Here is a 21,446-nt window from a genome sequence, read left to right as displayed (position 1 = left end):
GGTGTTTAAAAAAATAATTTAGCGTCTTTCTCTTATTAAATAAAAGTTCCTCTTCCGTAATTTGCTTCAAGTATTTGGAAATTTCTTGTTCAGAATCTGATTTCTAAATAACTGGCTTTTTAAATTTCTACTTTAGAAATGTTAAAAAAAAAAAAAAGAAAGCCTTATTTTAGTATAAAGAGGTATTTACAGAGCTAAAGGGTTTAAAGTTGAATGCTTGTTTGAATGTCAGTCAATAAACATTTGCTAAACTGTGCTAATTTGCTTATCTGTATGGGGGTACCTATCTTTAAAAGAAAGATTCTGATTTCTAGGACCTTGCTTTGGAAAAGGGGAAAATCAGCATACAATAGGAAGCTGAAAAATGGAGGGGTGTGTGCCAGAATGTACTTCTTTCCTGAACTTGAGATTCATTAAAGTCAAATAGAGTTGAGCTGCAGCTTGTAGTAAATGAATTTTGTTGAAAGTATCTGAGCCTTTGTCTGAAGTCTTGGGAGGAGTTTATTTTTCTGCCCTCCAGCCCTCTAATCTCTGGGGAATGGCCTGGAGGTATGGATTATCATAGCTGAACCTATCTCCAAGATAATGAAATTCTGGAAAGCCTAGAGTTGAAAACTAGCTGAACTGCTGATTGTCAATGAAGAGTTTTAAGTGTATAAATAGTAAATGAGTGTTTAGATATTTATTGTTTTTCTTTAGCCTCAAAACCAGCTTTGGATCCCATCATTACCGTAGAGGGGCTTAGGAAAAGAGTGAGTCGAAATCCTGTGGAATCTGCCATGGAACTAAAGGAGAAGAGATCACGAACTCAAGAAGCTAAAGATATTAGGAGGGCCCAGAAAGAAGCAGCTGGTTTCTTAGATAGAAGCACATCTTCTACTCCTGTAAAATTTATCAGCCGGGGCCGAAGGCCTGACATGGTTCTTGAGAAGGGAGAGGTGATTGACTTTTCATCCTTGAGTTCCTCTGATAGAACCCCTTTGACAAGCCCATCTCCTTCTCCTTCTCTGGATTTTTCTGCACCTGGAACTCCAGCTTCCCATTCGGCAACTCCTAGCCTGCTTTCAGAAGCCGATCTTATTCCAGATGTAATGCCACCACAAGCCTTATTTCATGGTAAGAATTACCTATTGGGTTCTGCAACCTCTCACAGAGCTTCTTCATATTGATGAATTTTCTTGAATGTTTTATCTTTAACATTTATTTAATATCATATACTGGACAAAATATAACTCTAAAAATGGTTTTCAGATATTCAACTCTGACTTAAATATCAAAATAAGAGCAATTCTATTTACACAGTCGAACACCAAAAAAGGGTCTCTATATGAAACAATCAATGCTGCCTTGCTTTTTAAAAAAGTCATAATAAAATCTACACATTACTTTCAAAATTGATTGTCTGTGCTTCTTTCAGAACTTTTCTCTTTTATCCATTCTTTAAAAAGTTTTAGTGGCCCCTTTTTTGACATCACTATTACTAATGTTTTTTATTTATTAAGTCAGAAGACAAAAAAAAGAAAAAAGAAAACCCTTGAAACAAATGATCAATAAAGCAAAATGAATCCACAGTGTGTCTATACTCAAAAATGTTTGTCCTTGACCTTTGTGTTTTATTACCTCTTGTGTTAAGTGGGTGGGTAACCTACTTCATCTTAGATTTTCTGGAATATTAGTTTTAAGTTTTTGAAAATTGTTTTTCTTTACAATATTTCTATCTGTAAATTGTCTTGCCCAGGATGCTCTGAAATAATCCTGTTTCGTTATTTGTGTTTTTAGACATCAAATTCAGTTTTCGAATTCTCTTTTCTCTCCCTCCCATTTAGAAGGCAAGACAAATAAAACCCATTGCAAATACACATACTGCAATTCCTGTGTTAGCCATGTCCAAAAGAAGATATACTGCACTATCTGGGGTGTAGATAACACATTGTGTCACCCTGAGTTTTTTTGGAACTGTGGTTGGTCATTTTGTGATTAGAGGTACTGAATACTGTTTTACAAAGTTAATTATCTTACATTGTTATTGTATAAGATTTTGTATCAGTTCATACAAGTCTTTCTAGTGTTTTTTTAAATCATTTCCTTCATCATTTCTTATAGCACAATAGTATTTCATTGCATTCGTATAACATAATTTGTTCATCTGATCCCGAATTAATGGACATCTTATTTTTCAGTTATTTGCAACCACAAAAACTGCCATATATATTTTTGTGTATATGTGTTCTTTTTTTTGGGTTGTAAATATAGTAGAAGAATTGGAGTGTCAAAACGGATATATTCAGTTTAATTCTTTGGGGCATAATTCCAGATTGCTTTCCAGAATAGTTTTATTAGTTCACAGTTTGACTAACAGTGCATTAGTGAATCTTTTGGCTTATAGCCCTATAACATATGTCATTTTCTTTTAAATTTTCTTAGGCAGTCTGATGGATATGAAATAATACCTTAAAAGTTGTTAGATTTATTTGGATTTCTCTAATCATTAGGGATTTAAAGCATTTTAACATGGCAGTTGATAGCCCATCCTTCCTCAATTCTTCCAGTATAATATCCCTTTACATCTATTAATCTCAATTTGTGTGGCCATTTCCAGTTTGTCTAATACTCCTTTACATTCTAGTGTTTTTCTTTTTGTTCTCTTATAATTTCCCTTTATTAACTGATTACTTCCAGATTCACTGTTCCTGTTGAATTTGATATATTTCTTGACTAAACTGTTTCTTTGTTTATGCTGTGTCCTTTTACTCATTTCAGAAGAATGTCTGCTTCCCATATGTTGCCTCTTATCACAATTATGAGAAATAGCAAATTTCTCACCCTTTTTTTCTCTTTTATACACTAATATATATTCTTGCTAGTATATTGTCTTTTGCTTTCTTCAAATCCTCAGAACCGATCTACTCTCAGAGCCTATTTTTTAACTCCTTTAATATTCTTTGAAGACATTCAAGTTCTGAAGGGACACTGTTGGCAATTGTTACTGAAATACTTGAGTCTTCTTCTTTGAAAGGTCTATTTTCCCCAGTAGAATTCTATTCCATTTTGCAGAGAAATTTATTTTTCACTGTAAGTTGATTTCTATTGCCTTTGGAGTATTGTATTCCTGTATCTCAGATCAATAGTAGAAATTGTTCTACTGTTATGTGATCTTAACTTTAGTTCCTTGATGTTTAAACAGGTTGAGTTGGAACTTTTTGTTGTTTGTTTTCAATCTTTATAATTTGTTTGGTTTTTTTTAACTTGGGAGCTCTGAATTTTGGTTCTGGTATTCCTAGGACTTGGAAAGTTCCCTTTAGATAGGTACTTGAGAGGTTCGTTCTATTTTTACCTTTTGCTTACAAAAGATCTGGATAGTTTTTACTTAGAATTTTTTGAGATAAAATGCCAGACTTTGTTTTTTAAACATGGTTTTCAGAGAGTTCAGTAGTTCCTAAATGATATTTCCTTGACTTGTATTCTAGGTTGGTGCAAATATCTAATATTTTTTTCCTCGTTGTTTTGATTTTATTTATTTCTTGCTATTTCATGGAGTCTTTGATTTTCTATTTGGTCTATTCTTATTCTGTTTCTTGAGTAAGATTTACCAATTTCTCCCCTAAGTTATTACTTATTTTCCTTCCAGTTCTTTCCTTAAAGAGTTTTTATTTCCTTTTTATCTTTTTTTAACTTGATAATCATGCAGTCTTTCTTGAAGATCCATTTTTTTCGCTTTGAATCTTTGCTTGCAGTTGTCATGGAGTTGCTCTCTCTTTCGGGGATCTCTAGATTTGCAATAATTTTTAATAATATTTTGCATTTATTAATCTTTTCTGCTTTCATTCTTTTCAGGTTTTGTGACAGAATCAGGTTCTTTGCCTTGCTGCTATTTTGGGTGGGATATTTGGCACTGAATACTTTCCCCTAGATTCCCTGATGACTTCCACTTTCTAGATATGCATCAAACAAGTATTGAGGACTTAATATGTGTTACATGAAATACAAATAAAAGTAAAACAAAAAACAGTTCTAAGACAGTTCTTGTCCATAAGGAGCTTGCATTTTTTTTTAAAGTTAAATTGATTTTCAAACTACATGCAAAGATAGTTTTCAACAGATTTTTTTAAAGCTTTTTGAGTTCCAAGTTTTTCTCCTTTACTAACCTCTCTAAGAGAGCAAGCTGTCTCTTGTAAGTTATACATGTGCAATCATGTAAAATATATTTCCATATTAGTCATATGGAAGGAAGGAACATAACAAAAGGGGAAAAAAAAAAAAACCATGGAAAAAAACTCCAAAAGAGTAAAAATAGTGAGCTTCATTCAAACTCTTCTCAATACTTTTCTTTATATCATGAGTTTTTTGTAATTGTCTTAGATAGTTTTATGAAGTAAATCAATCATAGTTGATCATCGATTACTATATACTAACCCGAGATAGTTTCTGTAAAGAGCTTATATCCTAACAGAGGAATTCAATACTACAAGGGGAAGCTAAAAATGGGGAGTGATGTAGTGATAGAGGTGCCTCACTATAGTCTTGGTTGGCAAAGCTGGACAAGGATTTACCTGATTAGATTTATTTCTAAAATATAGGACCCCAGAAAGATCCATCAGTCGAAAAGGGATATGTTTGGCTGAAAAGAAAACTTTAAAAGATTAAAAAGAAAGGAAATAAGTTCTGTAAAACCAATCAACATGTATCAATTGTCTGTGAATAAAGGCAATATTTCATACCCACATTGTCACTAGGAGGAATTCATTTTGTTAATTTTTTAGGAGTAAAATAGGTTATTAGAATTACATTCTAGGTAGGAAGAGAGTGTTTTTTTCTACTTAGATTATAGCATTTGTGTATATTATGTTTCTGCTGACTTCATTCTGCATTGGTTCATAAATCTACCCATGTTTCTCTGAATTCTTTATGCTTATGCTTTGGCAATATTTGATCACATACACATTTGTCTAATTGCCAGCTAATGGTCATCTACTTGGTATAGATGTAGAGTTTTTTGCTACCATTAAAAGTACAAATATGAATATTTCAGTGTATGTGTAATCTATGTTTTGCTTATTATTATTTTTTTTTTAATATGCTTAGAAATTGAGACATTTAACTCACTTTTTTAGAATTAATCCACTTTGTTTTTCTAAAATGGCTGGACATTTAGTTCTACCAACAATATTTTCACATACTGGTCTTTTGTAGACCTTCAAACATTAATTTATATTATTAAATATAATCATTTATTATATTATTAAATATAATTTATATATATATATATATATATATTTTCATTTTTTGCCTATTTGCTGAGTGTGGAGTAAATCCCAGAGATGTTTAATTTATACTATTTAGTGATTTGAAGCAATCTCTGATATGGTTTGTAATTTGTCTTACATCTCTATTAATCTTCTTTATATCTTAGATTTCATTCTTGTCCAAGATATCCGATATTCAAATCCTTTTTTAAACTAAAAATTTTATCATCTTTACCTTCCAGACTTTTTTTTTTTTTACACAAAAGCACCAACAAGAGACAGAATTCATTTTGACTTTTGAACTCTATTTGGGTGAAAAGACAGAAATGGAAATGAAAGAGAACAAAAAGACAAAGAATATGAAAATTCACAAAGTGAATTTGCTCCTTTTATAATAATGTTGCTGTCAAGAAACACAACATGAGACAAAATAAAGTACATATTATGGCCACTAAATAAATTCTTGCCTATTTTAAAATATCTTTACCTAAGATGGTAACATAATTTCAGCTTCTCTTTGAACAGTTTTTGAAGTCCATTAAAAATTACTCATGAATCGCCAACATATAAGTCATTGCAAGAAGTTTTGCTATTGGGAGTTCTTATGCCATTGAAATCCTGAAATCCCAAAGAAGGGCAGTTTTTTTTCAAAATACTCCATTACATTAATGTTCTTTGTTGTTGTTGTTTTTTTTTTTTTTTTTTTTTTTTTTTTTTTTTTTTTTGCTGAGGCAATTGGGATTAAGTGACTTGCCCAGGGCCACATAGTTAGGAAATGTTAAGTGTCTGAGTTCAAATTTGAACTTGGGTCCTCCTGACTTGAGAACTGGTGCTCTTACCAACTTCACCACCTAGTAGCTGCCCCCCATTAATTTTCCTATTACTTAACCATTCTGTCATTGGACGTTGATTTAGTTAGTTTTTTTTTGCTAATATATATGTTTCTCTGAAAATCTTTGAACAGTTAACCCTTTTTGTTGTTTTTGTTAAGTTTTATTCCCAGTGATGAAACTGGTTGTTCAAAAAGATATGACAATTTTTTGTAGCTTTTACTTAATACTGTGAAATTAATTTCTTAAAATATTCTTATTAGCTTGTATTTCTGCTGTCAATGAATGAACTTTACCATGTTTTTACAATTCTGTCATTTTTCTCTTCTGTTATTGTAATCTGCTTAATACGTCTTAATTTAATTTGTTTAAGGTCTGTTCTCTTTGTATTAAACCATTATAGTTATTTTCTCATTTCTATAGAACAATGTTTATTTTGCCTAGTAGAATATAAATCTTTTGAAGATTGGGACTTTCATATTGTTGGCAGTTAATATATGCCAAATTCAGTTGCCAAGACAGTGTTCATTTAGTTTTTTTTCCTTTGGTGCTTTTAAAAAAAATAGATAAATTCTTTGTTTTTATATGCTTTATCTAGATGATGAGGAGATGGAAGGAGATGGTGTTATAGATCCTGGAATAGAATATGTTCCCCCATGTACTGCGTCATCAAGTTCTGGGATCCTGGTGGGAGGAAGAAAGAAAGTCAAAGCACCTGAACAAATCAAACAGGAGGTAGAGAGTGAGGAGGAGAAAACTGAACGAATGGAAGCTGATAGTGAAGACACTGAAGATTCAAGTGCATCCTTACAAACAAGAACAAGAGAAAAGAGGAAGCCTCAGCTAGAGAAAGACAGTAAACCAAAAGGTCCCAAATATACACCCATTAGCATTTATGAAGAAAAACTCCTTCTGAGGAGACTTGAGGCCTGCCCCAGTGCTGTGCTTGTGACTCCAGAAGCTAGGAGGCTAAAGCGAAAATTGCTTGTCAGACAAGCCAAGAGAGAGAGAGGATTACCCCTTTTTGACTTGGACCAAGTTGTTAATGCTGCCCTTCTTTTGGTTGATGGTATCTATGGAGCCAAAGACGGAGTGGCATCAAGAATTCCAGCTGGACATGCCACATATAGAACAACCTGTCAGGACTTCAGAATCCTTGACCGTTATCAAGTGAGTGATACCAGATGCAGAGAACTTTTACTGGGCAGTTGTGGATTATTTAGAGGTTGTGTGTTGAAAGGATTGCAGTAGAAAAGAATACATTTTCTTCTAAATGACTGGACTTTTTGTTTTTTTAAGAAATTTCTAACATTTTAATTGCTACATTTTGTTTTGCTACAACAGATATGTTCTGACAATTGAACATTTAACTCACTATTTCCTGAAAATAGTTAAATGAAGCTTTTTAATATTATGATTGATAATACATTTCATTTTTTTTACACAGATCATCAGGACAGATTACAAACTATAATTTAGAAACATTTTCTAAAGTTGAATGAGGCTAAATGAATTGCTTGTGTTTATTTAACTGTTGTACTCATTAAGACTCACTCAGCAACTCAATATCAGGAACTATGTCCCTAATGCAGCGTAGTGTCTGGCAAACAGTGTGTGCTTAAATATTGTGACAACTGATTGTCAGAAGCAGGATTTGTGCATAGGTCTTTCTGAAAATCAGTACTCTGAGATTCACTCTACCACACCACTTCCTGCATATAATTCTTTTTTCTTCTGCATTAAAAATTTGCTTCTGTATTTTGGAGATACCCTCAGCATTCTTCATTGCAGCTAATAGTTACTAAGGATTGCTATTCTTGCCTCCTACTTTATAAGGAGAACATTCTATACATCAGTCAAACTATTAAGCTTCTATAATGTTTAAGTAAATATGTTAGGCTTCAGGGAATCAAAAGAAATCTTAATTCTTGTCAGTATTTGAGGTATATTTGAATGGAGTAAATTTGACTGTATTTGAGGAATTAGGAGATATGAAAAGGAAGCGAGATAATAAGTGCCAATGATACAAGCAATAAATCCTTTAGGACTTCAGAGGAGAGGTAATGGAGGTTTTTATTAGTCTTTTAAAAATTGGGGAAAAAATTATGTATAATTTGGATGACTTTGGTGCAAAATTTTGATAATTGAATTTTTATTGTTATCCTTGAGGCTATTGGGGTTAAGTGACTGCCCAGGGTTACACAGCTAGTAAATGTTAAGTGTCTGAGACTGAATTTGAACTTGGGTCCTCCTGATTCTAGGGCTGATATTCTTTCCACTGCACCATCTAGCTACCCCTGATACAGAATTTTATAAAATAAAATTAGTAATTAAAGCACAAACTGGTTACTGTTTTCTATCCTAAGAACATAGCTGCTTTGTAGAAATAGATGATAATTCCTAGCTTATTTTTTAAAAAACTTTTTTCAGGCATATCAAATAAAATCACTTTAAAATTTTGGAATATTTTATTTGAAAACATTTGCAGTAAAATTAGTTATTTTTAGCGCTTACAGGTAAGCTTTACCCTCATGCTTTAGGAAATAACCCTAGAAAATTACTAATTATAAAACCAATAACAGGTCAACTCTCCATGACTCAAAGTGCATTGTGGTAACACTCAGAATAGAATGTTTCTAATTTGTATTCTTTAGAAAATATATGAAATCTGTTAAGATTAGTTACAATACTTTATTAAAAGAACAAAAGTTGTATCTCTTAGGACTTTTTAATTTCTGTTTGGTATGTGCTCTCTTTATAGCAATTTTTACCTGCAGTCTACATTAGGAATTTGAGACACATGAATTTATATCAATTTTTTTTTTTTAAAGTAAAGAGCATAATTAATCAACATGTATTTATTAAATATCTCTGCTCTCAAGGAGTTTCCATTTTACTGGTTAGGGAAGTTGGCATTGGAGTCAGGCTTGAAAATAATCAAGCACAGAATATAGTAAAAACACACCCACACCCCATTCTGTAGTTGAGGATTTAAAAGAATAATTCCATTTAGGTACCACTTTAAATTTTGGAATGTTTTATTTTAAAATATTTTCAGTGGAGTTATTTTTCCATAGATTTTTTTAATATTCTGCAAGAGCCATAAGTTTTCATATGGGGAGCACAAAAGGAATTATGTTTTCTGGTCAGAAAAAAAATTTTAGTTTAAATTGTTGATGAATACTTTTGTAATCCAATATAACCAGTTCTTATTTATCTTAGACAGCCTTGCCATCCAGAAAAGGATATCGCCACCAGACAACTAAATTTTTGTCCCGATTGGTAGGATCAGAAGATATGGCAGTAGATCATAGTATTGTCAGCCCTTATACTTCTCGAGTATTGAAACCTTACATCAGGTATGTGGCAGCAAAGGTTTAATGTCATGTTTGTCATTGAAAATGATCCTTGTCTCCCTTCCTTTTCACCTTGTCTATTTGCTTTCATTGTGGAACCTAGAGGGGTAGTGTGGTGGGAGGGAAAGTTTCTAAGTAAAAATGAGGGTGGCTTTCACCTATCCATTTACCTAAAAAGGCCAATGTTCTCCATTTCTTTCTCATCTGTTCTTTCCTTTTGTCATCTATTGTCATCTTCTTTAACTTTCATTACTGATCTCTTCCAATTTTTAATTTTGTTAGTTCCCTCTGATCTACTCTCTGGTTTCATTCTTCATACTTTTGAGGGAGAGAGAGTTTGAACACCCAGCCAAGTTTCAGTCACACTTTGTACTATAACACTTATCCAGGTATGAATCTTCGAGTTCTAGTTAGTGTCCTCTCTCTGGCACACGGATCAGAAATGGTATCATACAGCAAGGTAGGGCAGCCCAGTCCTCTGAGAGCCTTCCATAGGATTCTCCCATTGTAATGAACAAAAAGTCCACAAAAAAACTTGGGCCTATGTTATTTGTGCCCTATTTAAATTCTGTGATTGTATGATTTTTACTTTGAGTCATCATTCAGACTTAATCAACATTAAGTTAAAGGGACAAAATTTCTTTAAAAAGACAGTTTGAGTGTATTATGCTGCTTTTCAATTAAATGTCAACCTTTTGGCTACCTCAGTCCTACCAAAAAACAGCAGGTTACCTTGAGTTTTCAATATGATATGTGTCTTATGATCATCAAATAGCTTTTTTTTTTTTTTTTTTTAATTTTATGTTGTTAATTTGTTTTCTTCCTTTGATACTGGGAGGCGTGATTACGAGTCAAAACCTCCTAAACTTCAGCTTCTGGCTGAGATTCGGGCCTATCTACATAAGAGTGACTCCAATTGGAAACCAGAACCTGAAGCACCAATTGATTACTGTTATGTTCGACCGAATCACATCCCAACGATAAACTCTATGTGTCATGAGTTTTTCTGGCCTGGTAAGGTATCTTTGACCTACATTTTACATGTCTTTATTTTTCACAAAACCAAATATTTTTCTAGATATCTAATAGATACATTTTGTAGCATCATTGTTTTTGTTTTTTGGTTGTTGTTGTTGTTTGGTTGTTTTTTTTTTTTTTGTTTTTTTTTCTGAGGCAATTAGGGTTAAGTGACTTGCCCAAGGTCTGAGACCAGATTTGAACTTGTGTCCTCCTGACTTCTTGCCACCTTGATGACTCTAGCATCATTGTTTTTTTGTTTTTTTTTTTTTTTTAATGAGAATCATAGAATGTCAGAGTTGAAAGGGACCTTAGGCATTAAGTCCAAAATAACTCTTCAGATTAGGAGCTGCTACTCAGAAAGATAAAAAAGAAGAGCTAAGACTTAATTCAGTTTTATGAACCCTTAGCCCTGCATTATACTTCTTCATGCTTAGACTCACTTAAAGTAGTGAGATAGCTTTGTTTGGTTCCCATGATCTTTGTCTCTGCTCTCAGAATATGTTTTGTCCTGTTTTCACAGCTGTGAGGAATTAGAGGTAACCTGCAGAGGTCTTATTCTATCCTCTGCCTGATCCTTGTTCTTACTCATCTGGGTCAAAGTCTACTCAGTCAGATAACAAACTGTCAGCACCAGCAGATTGCTCATTTGTATCAGTTGTGACATTTTTTGTTTTCTACTTCATAGGACCATAGATTTAGAGCTGGAAGGGACCTTTAGATGTCATCTAGTCCAACTCTCTTTACAGATGAGGAAACTGAGGCCCAGACAGGGTAAGTGGCTTGTCCTAGGTCACAAAGGTAGTGAGTCCAGAGCCGGGTGTGGACCGCGTTCTTTTGCTTCTAAACCTAGCATTCTTTTGAGTGATCATTTTGCCTCCCAAATGATGCTTAGTGATTTGACTGTCCATTAGCGGGTCTTAGAACACATGAGCAAGGATCATTTTAATGCTTGATTAGGAGTGATTGGGGGGGGGGGGGCAAAGAAAACATACAAAAGTACTACAGGAATATTTGGAGAGGAAGAGAAACTCAGCTAAGAAAAATAGGGATCCGTAGTGTGTTGATTCTCTGGAACTAAATTCTGAAGGAGGATGATAATTCACATTTATGTAACACTTGTAGATTTGCAAAGTGCTTTTCTTATAGCAAACTTAGAAAATAAGTATTACATGCATGCTATCCCCATTTTACATATGAGAAATTGAGACTTGGAGAGGTATATCCCATTAAAATGTATGGTTTTCAAGGGTAGGAACAAAGTTTTTGAATGTATTTCTCCAGCATTTAACACAGTACCTGGCACATATTAAGCACTCGATAGCTCAAGATAAAAAGTGGCAGAACCATAATTTGAAGTCAGGTCTTTCTCGACAAATCCATTGATCTTGCTGTTGTACCATCCTGCCTTTTAGGATTATAAAACATGGAGGTTAAAGGAAATGATTTCAGGGCATGGAGAACAGACTGAACAAATGCACAGAAGTTGGAGGTGGTATATCAAGTTCAGTTCAGCTAGAATGTAGAGTTCATTAAGGTGAATGATATAAGATTATGCCAGAAAAGTTAGATTGTGGAGTTCCTAATGTTTTTCTCAGATACATTTATGCAACCCTCCCCTTTCTCCTGATTGTAGTCATCTTAAACTCTTAATGTCTCTCCTTTTCTCCTGAAGGTGACATCTTTTTTCCAGGCCGTCAGGCTTGCAATCTAGGTGCCATCCTTGATTTCTCTCTCCCCATAGCAAATCTGATGATGAGGCCTGTAGAATTCACTTTTGCAAAGTTTCTTGAAAAAGCCACTTTTCTCTCCTCTAACAACTGCTACCACTCTGGTGCAAGCCCTCATCGTTTCACTAATTATAATTATTATCCCGATAGCTTTTTGTTTGGTCTTCCTTCTCCATTCTAGTCCACCTTCCATTCATTCTCTAAAGTGATTTTCCCAAAATATCGTACCATTTCAGTTTCTTAATGTTATTATCTCATTCCCTTAACTCTGTAAATTCCAGTGACTTTTTATTGTCTCTAGAATTAAATTCAAAATGCTCTCTTTGACATTCAAAGCATTTTCTACCTTTTCTAGCTTTGTGCTCTTTACACTTCTCCATTCTCTTGTTCCACAAATAAAACACTATTTTTTATTCTAGGCATTTTTCCAGCTGTCTCCTTTCTTTGGAATGTTTTTCCTTATGTCTGCCTACTGTCACCTTTAACTTCTTTAATAACTAACTAAAATTCTGTTTTCTACAGGAAACTTTCCCCAACCCTTCTTAATTTAGTCTTTAATTTCCCCATTAATTATTTCCTGTTTGTATTTGAACAGTTTTTTTTTTGGTTGTTGTTGTTGTTTTCTCCCCCATTAGATTATGAGCTTATTAAGGGCAGATGCTGTCTTTTTCTTATTTTTCTATTCCCACCTTTTAACACACAGTACCAGGAAAGTAGTAGTGCTTAATAAATGTTTATTGACTATTACTCTTCATACTCTTCTCCCCATTATCTTCCCACCGTGAACTTTTCTGTATCTGTCAGTGACACCACCATGCTACTGCTCTCCCCAGTTTCCAGTTTGAGTGCAATTCTTAACCCTTCACTTGAACTTATTCCACATATTCAGTTTGTGGCTAAGTCATGTTCTTTCTACTCTTACAACATCTGTGTACATCTCCTTTTGTATTCACATAGCCTCATTACTTCCTGTGGGGCCTGTGGGCTAGAGATAAATTTTTACTTTCTAACTGGTCTTCCTGCCATTCCAATTCTAACTGTACCTTCCCCCCTCCGCCCAATACCACTAGCTAAATTCCAGCTGCTTCCTGTTCCTTTAAAGGTCACGTTTAAAATAGTAATCCTTCTTGACTTCCCACTATTACAATGTATTCCATCACAGTGATGCTGGCCCTTGGGATGTTCCTCGAATACCACACATCATCTCCCAGGCTTGCATTGTCACTGGCTTCCCCCCCGACCTGCATTTCTCTCCCTTCTCCTGGTCTTGGCGTCGTTGGTTTCCTTCTGTTAGTCTTTCCTGTTCTTTGCCAGTCTCTTTGAGTTTGCCTTCTGTTTGCCCAGTGTATGTCTTAGACATATGTGTATGCATGTGTATACATATATATATATATATAGATATGGCTATCTATATGCACAGAACTATATATCTTATACATAATTGCTTCTATGTTATCTCCCTCATTAGACTATATTGGAAAAGGGGGAGACACATAGAGAGGTGACCAAATAGGGGACTTTCTGAAGAGTGGTTAAGACTTGGCCTAGAGCAATAGCATTATGAATGAAGAGAAAGAAATGGAAGAGATAAATGTTACAGAAAACCTATAATTTGTCAGCCAATCAGTTGTGGAAGTTGAAGGAAAATTCTAAGATTTCAAACTTGAGTTACATGGGACCTGGTAGTACTTTTAATAGACAAGTTTCAGGAGGGGAGAATTAGGGAAATGGGTGAATACAATAAATTCAGTTTTCTGAATTTGAGAAGCCAGCAGGATATTTAAGTACAAAAGAATAGCTGGTGTCTGGAAACAGAAGAGGAAACCACAGAAGATATTAGAGCAGTAGATAGATAAATAGATTGATTGATTTGGGAGTCATCCTTACAGAGGTAGCAACTGAAATATGAGCTAATTAATAAATAGTAGCTTTATTGGTTTACCACTCTCACTTCTATAGAATTCAAAACTTTGCTAAGTTTAGCATATGGCTGGCTGAAACTCAGGAGTTTGATTCTAGTTCTAGCTCTGCAACTTTTTAGTGTGGGCAAATGACATCACCTCTCTGGGCCTCAGTTTTCTCATCCCTAAAATGAGGTGGTCAGTTTAGAATATCTCTAAAGTCCCTTCTAACTCTAATGCTTTTTTTTTTTTTTTTTTTTTTTTTTTTTAGTTCAACTTGACTATAGAATATTTTTATCCTTTATTCTTTAAAAATCTCTAGAGTTAATTTTTGTTTTGAATGTTACTTTCTTTTTGCCATATCCAAGGTAGCATTTTTCAAATTATTATATTTTGAATTCTTGATGTAAGATTGACTGTTAGTTGCTATGTCCTAAGTTCTATTTGTTTTCTATTTTTTAGGTATTGACTTGTCAGAATGCCTTCAGTATCCAGATTTCAGTGTTGTTGTTCTGTATAAGAAAGTCATAATTGCCTTTGGCTTCATGGTTCCTGATGTGAAGTATAATGAAGCTTATATTTCATTTCTGTTTGTTCATCCTGAATGGAGGAGAGCAGGAATTGCGACTTTTATGATTTATCATCTTATTCAGGTAATTTATCCACATTTATAATGGAACGGAACACCATTAAGCAATTATTTATGTGTTAAAGAACTGTGCCAAGTGCTAGAGATAAATTTTTTAAAAACAAACAAAACAGTGTCTGCTCCCAAGGAGCTTATATCCTAATTAAAGAAAAGCACACATATAGGGAAGTTCATTTGGTTCTTAGGGTACAGAGGCCAGGGCATTTTGAAATCCAAGTGTCTTTAGAGTGCAGTGGCAAGAGATGGCAATATTTAGTGACTCTTAAGACATAGCATTGACTGAACACAGTAGTGTGAGCATATTATGGGCAATGTCTTCAGGAAGAAGTAGGTCAGCGTGGTGGGTGGGGATGGGGAGAGTAGTTCAGCTTTCTACAAAACTGGGAATTGCATATTAAAAACTGGGAAAAGGAAGTAGGACTCCCCATAGGATATTTTTTCTGGGTTCTTAGGAACCTATTGAAAGCCAGATGGTAGTAGATGTTGGAGTAAGGGAAAGGAGGGTCATAACTGATATATCTATTCTTTAGACCTTTTTGGTCATATTCTAGGAGAATAACGGGGGCCCTTAAATCAACTCAAAATAAAATCAATCAATAATTAGAAAAGATTCATGAATGTCTTTAAAACCCTTTTGCTGACTTGGGTTTGAAAGAAACAAGTTTGTGAATAAGCTTAATAGATAAAATTAAAATGGGAAAAATATACACCTTTTATTCCTTTTTCATGTTTCCTTCTGACATTGTTATTGGAGTTATTAACAATATGGTACTGATATGATAAATGGAGGAGCTGGAAAATATTTTACAGTCCCATGTAATTGAAAAATTAATATTATGTGTGTACACTTCATTATTTCGGATTCCTTTACAGTTCTATTGGATTTCCTTTGCTCAAATCTTAATTTTTATTTGCAATTGGGTATGAAGGAGATTTTTCATCATTTCTGAGAAGGATTTAATGACAATTTAAGCATATTTTTAGTCTGAAAGTTGCTGTCATTGCTTTGTGAATGTATGAATTGGTGACTAATAAATAGGGTAAGGCATATTGAGATTATACGTTATTGGGGTAGGGATAATAAAGCCTACCTTTGTGATTTCTTTGGTAATGGGTATTTTTAGAAGAGGATACCTCCTGCCTTTTGAAGATCAGCACAGTCTCTGAAACTCAGTCTTAAGAGAATTTTATTTGGGAGTTTTGAGAGGTTAAAGTGGAGTTGCTGGTTACCTAGCTAACATGTGTGTCATGGGCATTTAAATTCAGGTCTTCCTGGCTGCAATACATTATAGTTAGAATGATATATTTCAGCCACAACACTATGAAGAAAAATACATACTGTTTGTACATTAACATATTTAACATGTATTGGTCAACCTGCCATGGGGGGGGGGAACTAGAACAAAAGGTTTGGCAGTTGTCATTGTTGTAAAATTACCCACACATATATCTGGTAAATAAAAACTATTAATTTAAAAAATAATAATAATTATATCCGGAGTTTCTAGATGTCGGCAGTAAAAGCCTTTCTGTATGAACAGTGGTTTTTCCCCTCTTATTGTTAATATTCATTATCTAAATTTTTTGTTTCTGACCCTCTTACTGAAGCTCCTCCCTGTGTCCCTAGTGTTCCTGCTTTCCTTCAAGACAGAGCTCAGATCCCATTTTGCATAGGAGGCCTTTCCTAAGTCTTCCTAGCTATTAATGTTTCCCCATACCCTATTACCTTTATCTCCTTGGTAAATATGTTGCTTGTGTCATTTACATCTTTTCTTTCAACTGGAGGGTATACGTGTTCAGGCAAGTATTTTTTGTCTTATTTGTAATTATCTCAGCACTAGTACTAGAATTTTATAAATGGCTTGATCCCTATCTTGTTAGGGTGAGATGGAGTCTGCTAAGTTTCTTCTAGTACATAATTAGCCTTTTGACCAGTTCTTTACAAATAACTGGGATTTTGTTTTATTTATCTTTTTACATATTATGTTCTCTTCTTCCCCCACCAGGTTCTAAGCCTTTTCAAGGAAAGGGACTAAGTGTTACACTCTTTATTATATTATCAGTGCCCATTTATAATTTATCAAACAGATTTTCTTCTCTAGGTTTATCTCTGGTATAGATCTCATTTGGGTTATAGAATGTTCAGTGATGATATGTTTGTTGAAACAAAATGTAGTTCATTAACTAGAAAAATCTGGAGGTTGATGGATTAAGTATCAATTTAAGAGAGTAATTAAATATAAATAATAAATATAAAAAGTAGTTAAATAAAAAGCCTTGGGCATTATCATTCAGGTCTCTAGAAGTATGTTTGGTCTGCTGGTTATGTTTTTTGAGTATACACTGCTCATAAAGAAGGGAGTCTTAAACTAATCTGTAATTTGTCTTAATTTTTCACGTGGATGTAATAATTATAAGATTAGAAGTGTTATGGGCCAGAACTTGAAACAAGGTGCTAAGTCAGTGGAATTGATAGAGACAATAGTTATCTAATTTAGCAGGGTGCTTAACAGTTCTTTAGTTCAGTACATGTACTTAGTAGTTCCACAAGACTCACATCTATGATGAGAGAGGATATAATCTTGGACAAGCTCAGCCAGAATCGGAACATGGGAAGACCAGAGAAATGGTGGCAGGCTGTCCTCCTTTGCTGATCCACTGCAAACAAGATCCAGAAGGTCTCCAGAAAAACTAGCTAAGCCCCAAGTGAAGGAGACAATACAGGATTCGGACTTAACTCCTGGCTGCACTTGGTGATTACTGAACTGAAAGGAAGGCTGCCTCCAGAGACCCCTAAGAAAACCCCAACAAGAAAATAATGCATTTTAGAGAAGACTATTACATAGAGGGAAACATTTTGTTAAGTGTCTGCCATGTGCCAAGCACTATGTTGTGCAAATATCTCATTTGGTACTCACAACAACTCTGGCAAGTAGATACTATTATTTATTATCATCCCCATTTCATTTTCCAGGAAACTGAGGCAGACAGGTGAAGTCACTTGTCATGGTTACCAAGAGCTTGTCAGGATTTGAGGCTAGATTTTACCTCAGGTCTTCCTGACTCCAGACCTAGTGCTCATCCCATAGTACTACTAGGTGTGTCTAATTATTAAAAGTTTTTGAAATTAAATTAAAATTTCCAGGACTTTAGCATTTCATAATCTAGTCATTGTAGGATTTTAACACTGCTTTCTGAAGAACACAGAAGGACTGAACAGTAACAGTAGCTGGCACAGAAAGATGAACAGAACATTGTCTTTGTCTTCCAAACAACTGCTAAAAATCATATACTAATGGGGCAGTCTCATTTTACTCTTGGGGAAAATGAGGCTTAGAGAAAGGCTGGTTTGAACTCTGATCCAGCTTTTTTATACTTCACTCTTTTATTTACCAACTAAACTCTATATATGTTCTCTCCATGGATGCTGCTTATCAGCCCCTTGCTGGTGAGTCTAAATAACCCATTTTATCAGGTTAAAAAAAAAATTTTTTTTTTTTTTTTTTTTTTTTTTTTTTTTTTTTTTGGCAAAAGAATACTCAGCTATAAAAATAGACCTCCTCATTTTCTTCTTCTTTTTTTTTTTTTTCCCAAGCTATTCACAAGTATTTGATGTTGGGTCTCCTGAAATAATTAAATATAATTGAATTGTAAATTAGATTGTAAAGTTGACTATCACTCTTGGTCTCTCCTTTCAGGGGAAATAAATCAACTCGGCCCAAAACCTGCAGGGTACCTGAGTCCTGTGTTTGCATAAGCAGCAACATTCCATTCTGCTTCCAGCTGTTGCTATGTGTTGTAATGTCTCAGTTTCAGGTCTCTGGTTTCTCACGTTTCACAGCTATTTAAATACCTACACTTAAAAGAGTTTCTTAACCTACTCATTTTCCCTAGAGGCTTTTTCATTTTTGTGTTGTTTTTCCCCCTGTCTTTTGGCAGACCTGCATGGGCAAGGATGTAACCCTTCACGTCTCGGCAAGCAACTCCGCTATGCTACTGTACCAAAAATTTGGATTCAAGACTGAAGAATATGTCTTGGACTTTTATGACAAATATTATCCCTTGGAGAGTAAAGAATGTAAACATGCATTTTTTCTGAGGTTGCGTCGATGAGTTAGATGGAATACAGATGGAATATGAAGTATGAAACTATGGAAATACTACAAGACTTTCTGCTTTGGTCCTTTTATGACTAAGCTAGAAAATCATTGGTTATTGATGTTCCTGGTCTGAATATTAGCACATGTTGAGGTGCTTGGTGTGCTGCTTATCATGATCTTGACGGAGGCCCTAACTGGGATGCTGAAGGGAATGGAGTAGAGAGAGGTAGAATAATTGAATTTTCTGAGCTGCTTTTTGGAGCAGCTTTTAGACCAACACCTTGGAATACATGGGTATACAAAACTGGACATTGCAGAGAGCACTGTCTCTGCTTTACATGATATACAAGGTTTTTTGTAAGTGTTTCATGGGACATTCTCCATGGGAAAAATTTTTGGACTCTTGTAACTTTATATATATATACATATATGTTATTCATGTTGAACTAAAGTCCTCATAATGTATATTTGTAATATCTATAATACTGGTTGTAACCTCTGGGCTCAAGCTGAATGAATCTAATTTTTCTTCCTCATCTTCCCCTTTAAATAAGTGGAAGACACAATCATCAATCATCTCTCTTACACACACACACACACACACACACACACACACACACACACACACACACACACACACACACACCCTATACCCATGCTAATCTCAGTTCCTTCAACTAGTCATCATGTCATGGCTTCTCTAGGCCTTTCCTCAGCTTGCCTTAGGATGAAAAGGAAAATATTTTGACTAGTTATTGACCTAGAATTTAGTGCGTTTAAAAATTTAAATTAGGTAAAAATATAAAGGAGTTGTCTCCAAAAATTGTCCTGTATTTCTAATAATGTCTAAGAAAATAAATTATGATGTTTGAATAAAGGGTACATGTGGAATTCTGATAAATTTCCCCCAACTTTGGTTGTTTTCACTCCTTCGACTATCTGGTGATACATTTTATAGAGCTCTGGTGTTTTAAGGAGTCAGGAATGCTTGAGTTCAGATTCAGAACTGGACATCTTCTGAGGGATGCTGTATAAGTCTCTTTTGTAAACTTTTATCTATCTATAAGAGAGAAGGAAAAAAGAAAACTAGCTTTTTGGGAGACTTTAAATGCTTACTATATATCAGGTAACATACTGTCCAGACACAAGGGATATAAGCAAAGAAGGATAGCCCCTGGCCTTGAGGAGTTTCTGGGAGCCGCAGTAGGAAATAGGGAAGCAGGGGTGGGCTTTGGTTTTGAAGTCCAGAGAAAACAGGACTAAGTCTGGAAGGGAAATGAAGGCAAGCCAGCCTGGACACCCTTCACAAAGTGGAGAGATTTAGCAATGGGAAGAGCCCGCAGTAACTGAAGTTCAGGTTCAGTGCCAGCAGGGGTTTGGAACCCTGAGAATCGAGATGATATGTTAGGTCCTTTGCAAACCTTGAAAGTGCTATTGTAATTATTACCCAAAATGTATAGTTTTATGCAAAAGTTAAGTTGGTATATTTTCTAGGAATTATAAGTAGAGAGTTGGTTTTCTTTCCAGTTGATTGTTCTTGACCACATTCTTCATATTCTCATATATTCCCATTTTATAGACAAAAAAACTTGAAACCCAGAGTTCAAATGATTTGTTTAAAATAACAGATAGGAAGAAGGGCTTGAATCCAGTTTTCTCACTCTTAAATGTAGTAGTACCCTTCCCACTATACTCTGCTACTCAATATACAAATTCATCCACTATCTTTTTTATAAAAATGGCTTTTATAAGCCATTAAAATTTCAGTAAAAAGTGCTCATGCTGGAGGACCCACAACTAAACATTCATATTAGTGACTACTGCTGAATCTTACCTAGATAAACCACAGTGAGGAGAGGAGGCCAAACTGAAATTTAGCTTCAAATATTTTGTCCTAGAAGGGAAATGCAAATCTGTTTGGACCATGAAATGACATAGTAACAGTCTGGCTGGGCTACGATGGGACTTTAAGGTTCTGGCAGCATTTTAATTTGTTTGGAAAAAAATTGTAGTGGTTATAAGGAGAAAGGTTCAGATTTTTTTAAAAGGACAACACTTCCTTTAAAATATTTCTATTTTAATTCCTTCAACTTCTAGAACTTTTAAATTAACAGATTGGAATTCGATCTATTTGATTATAACTGAGGGTTTCATGGTTTCCAAATGTGAAAATCTGCGATGTATGATGTATCATACCCATGTTTGATACAAAGAATAGATGAAACTTTCTTCTCTTGTGTAGAGGAGTATCTAAAAGATAGTAATCATTGCCTTAATTGAATCTCCATTTTTATAGCTGTTGTGTGGTGGTTTATAGAGGTTATGTTTTTGTGTATATGTATGTATATGTTATATATGGATGCATGTGTTTACCTGTAAGTTAAAAGTTTAAAAAAAAAGCTCTCAGCAAGGAGAGACAGTTAAAAATTTTTATAACAGTGCCTTGCATTTAGGCATTCAATAAATATTGAATTACAACTTCTGAACCTTTTCTGTTTACAAAATTTTTAAGTCTGAAAAAAATTAAAAAATTAAAGGGCTTTTTTTTTATGTTTTAGAGAACTAAGTGCCCAGCAATATTATTAGTTTAATAAATGTTTGGTGATTGAATGATAAGAGA

General features: G+C 34.3%; 1 protein-coding gene across 3 annotated transcripts in view; it reads left to right on the top strand.

Annotated features, from left to right (window-relative positions):
• The window catches only part of KAT14 (lysine acetyltransferase 14), a 32,039-nt gene extending 12,312 nt beyond the window's left edge, over positions 1 to 19,727 (top strand). The window contains exons 5-10 of one of the 3 annotated variants that reach the window (XM_074287781.1): positions 700 to 1,116; positions 6,672 to 7,243; positions 9,296 to 9,432; positions 11,135 to 11,220; positions 14,540 to 14,730; positions 18,666 to 19,727. In XM_074287781.1, coding sequence (XP_074143882.1) covers positions 700 to 1,116; positions 6,672 to 7,243; positions 9,296 to 9,432; positions 11,135 to 11,220; positions 14,540 to 14,730; positions 18,666 to 18,839 — 1,577 coding nt within the window. In that variant the 3' untranslated portion in view covers positions 18,840 to 19,727. Of the gene's footprint in view, positions 1 to 699; positions 1,117 to 6,671; positions 7,244 to 9,295; positions 9,433 to 10,267; positions 10,444 to 11,134; positions 11,221 to 14,539; positions 14,731 to 18,665 lie in introns of those variants that run through there. The other 2 variants (XM_074287780.1, XM_074287782.1) reach the window with 2 other exon arrangements.
• The last annotated feature ends 1,719 nt before the right edge of the window (positions 19,728 to 21,446 follow it).

This window comes from Sminthopsis crassicaudata, chromosome 2, assembly GCF_048593235.1.
Source record: "Sminthopsis crassicaudata isolate SCR6 chromosome 2, ASM4859323v1, whole genome shotgun sequence".
In the NCBI taxonomy this organism is placed as follows: Eukaryota; Metazoa; Chordata; class Mammalia; order Dasyuromorphia; family Dasyuridae; genus Sminthopsis; species Sminthopsis crassicaudata.
Note: the sequence above shows the minus strand (reverse complement) of the source record. Positions and strands in the feature narration are given on the sequence as shown.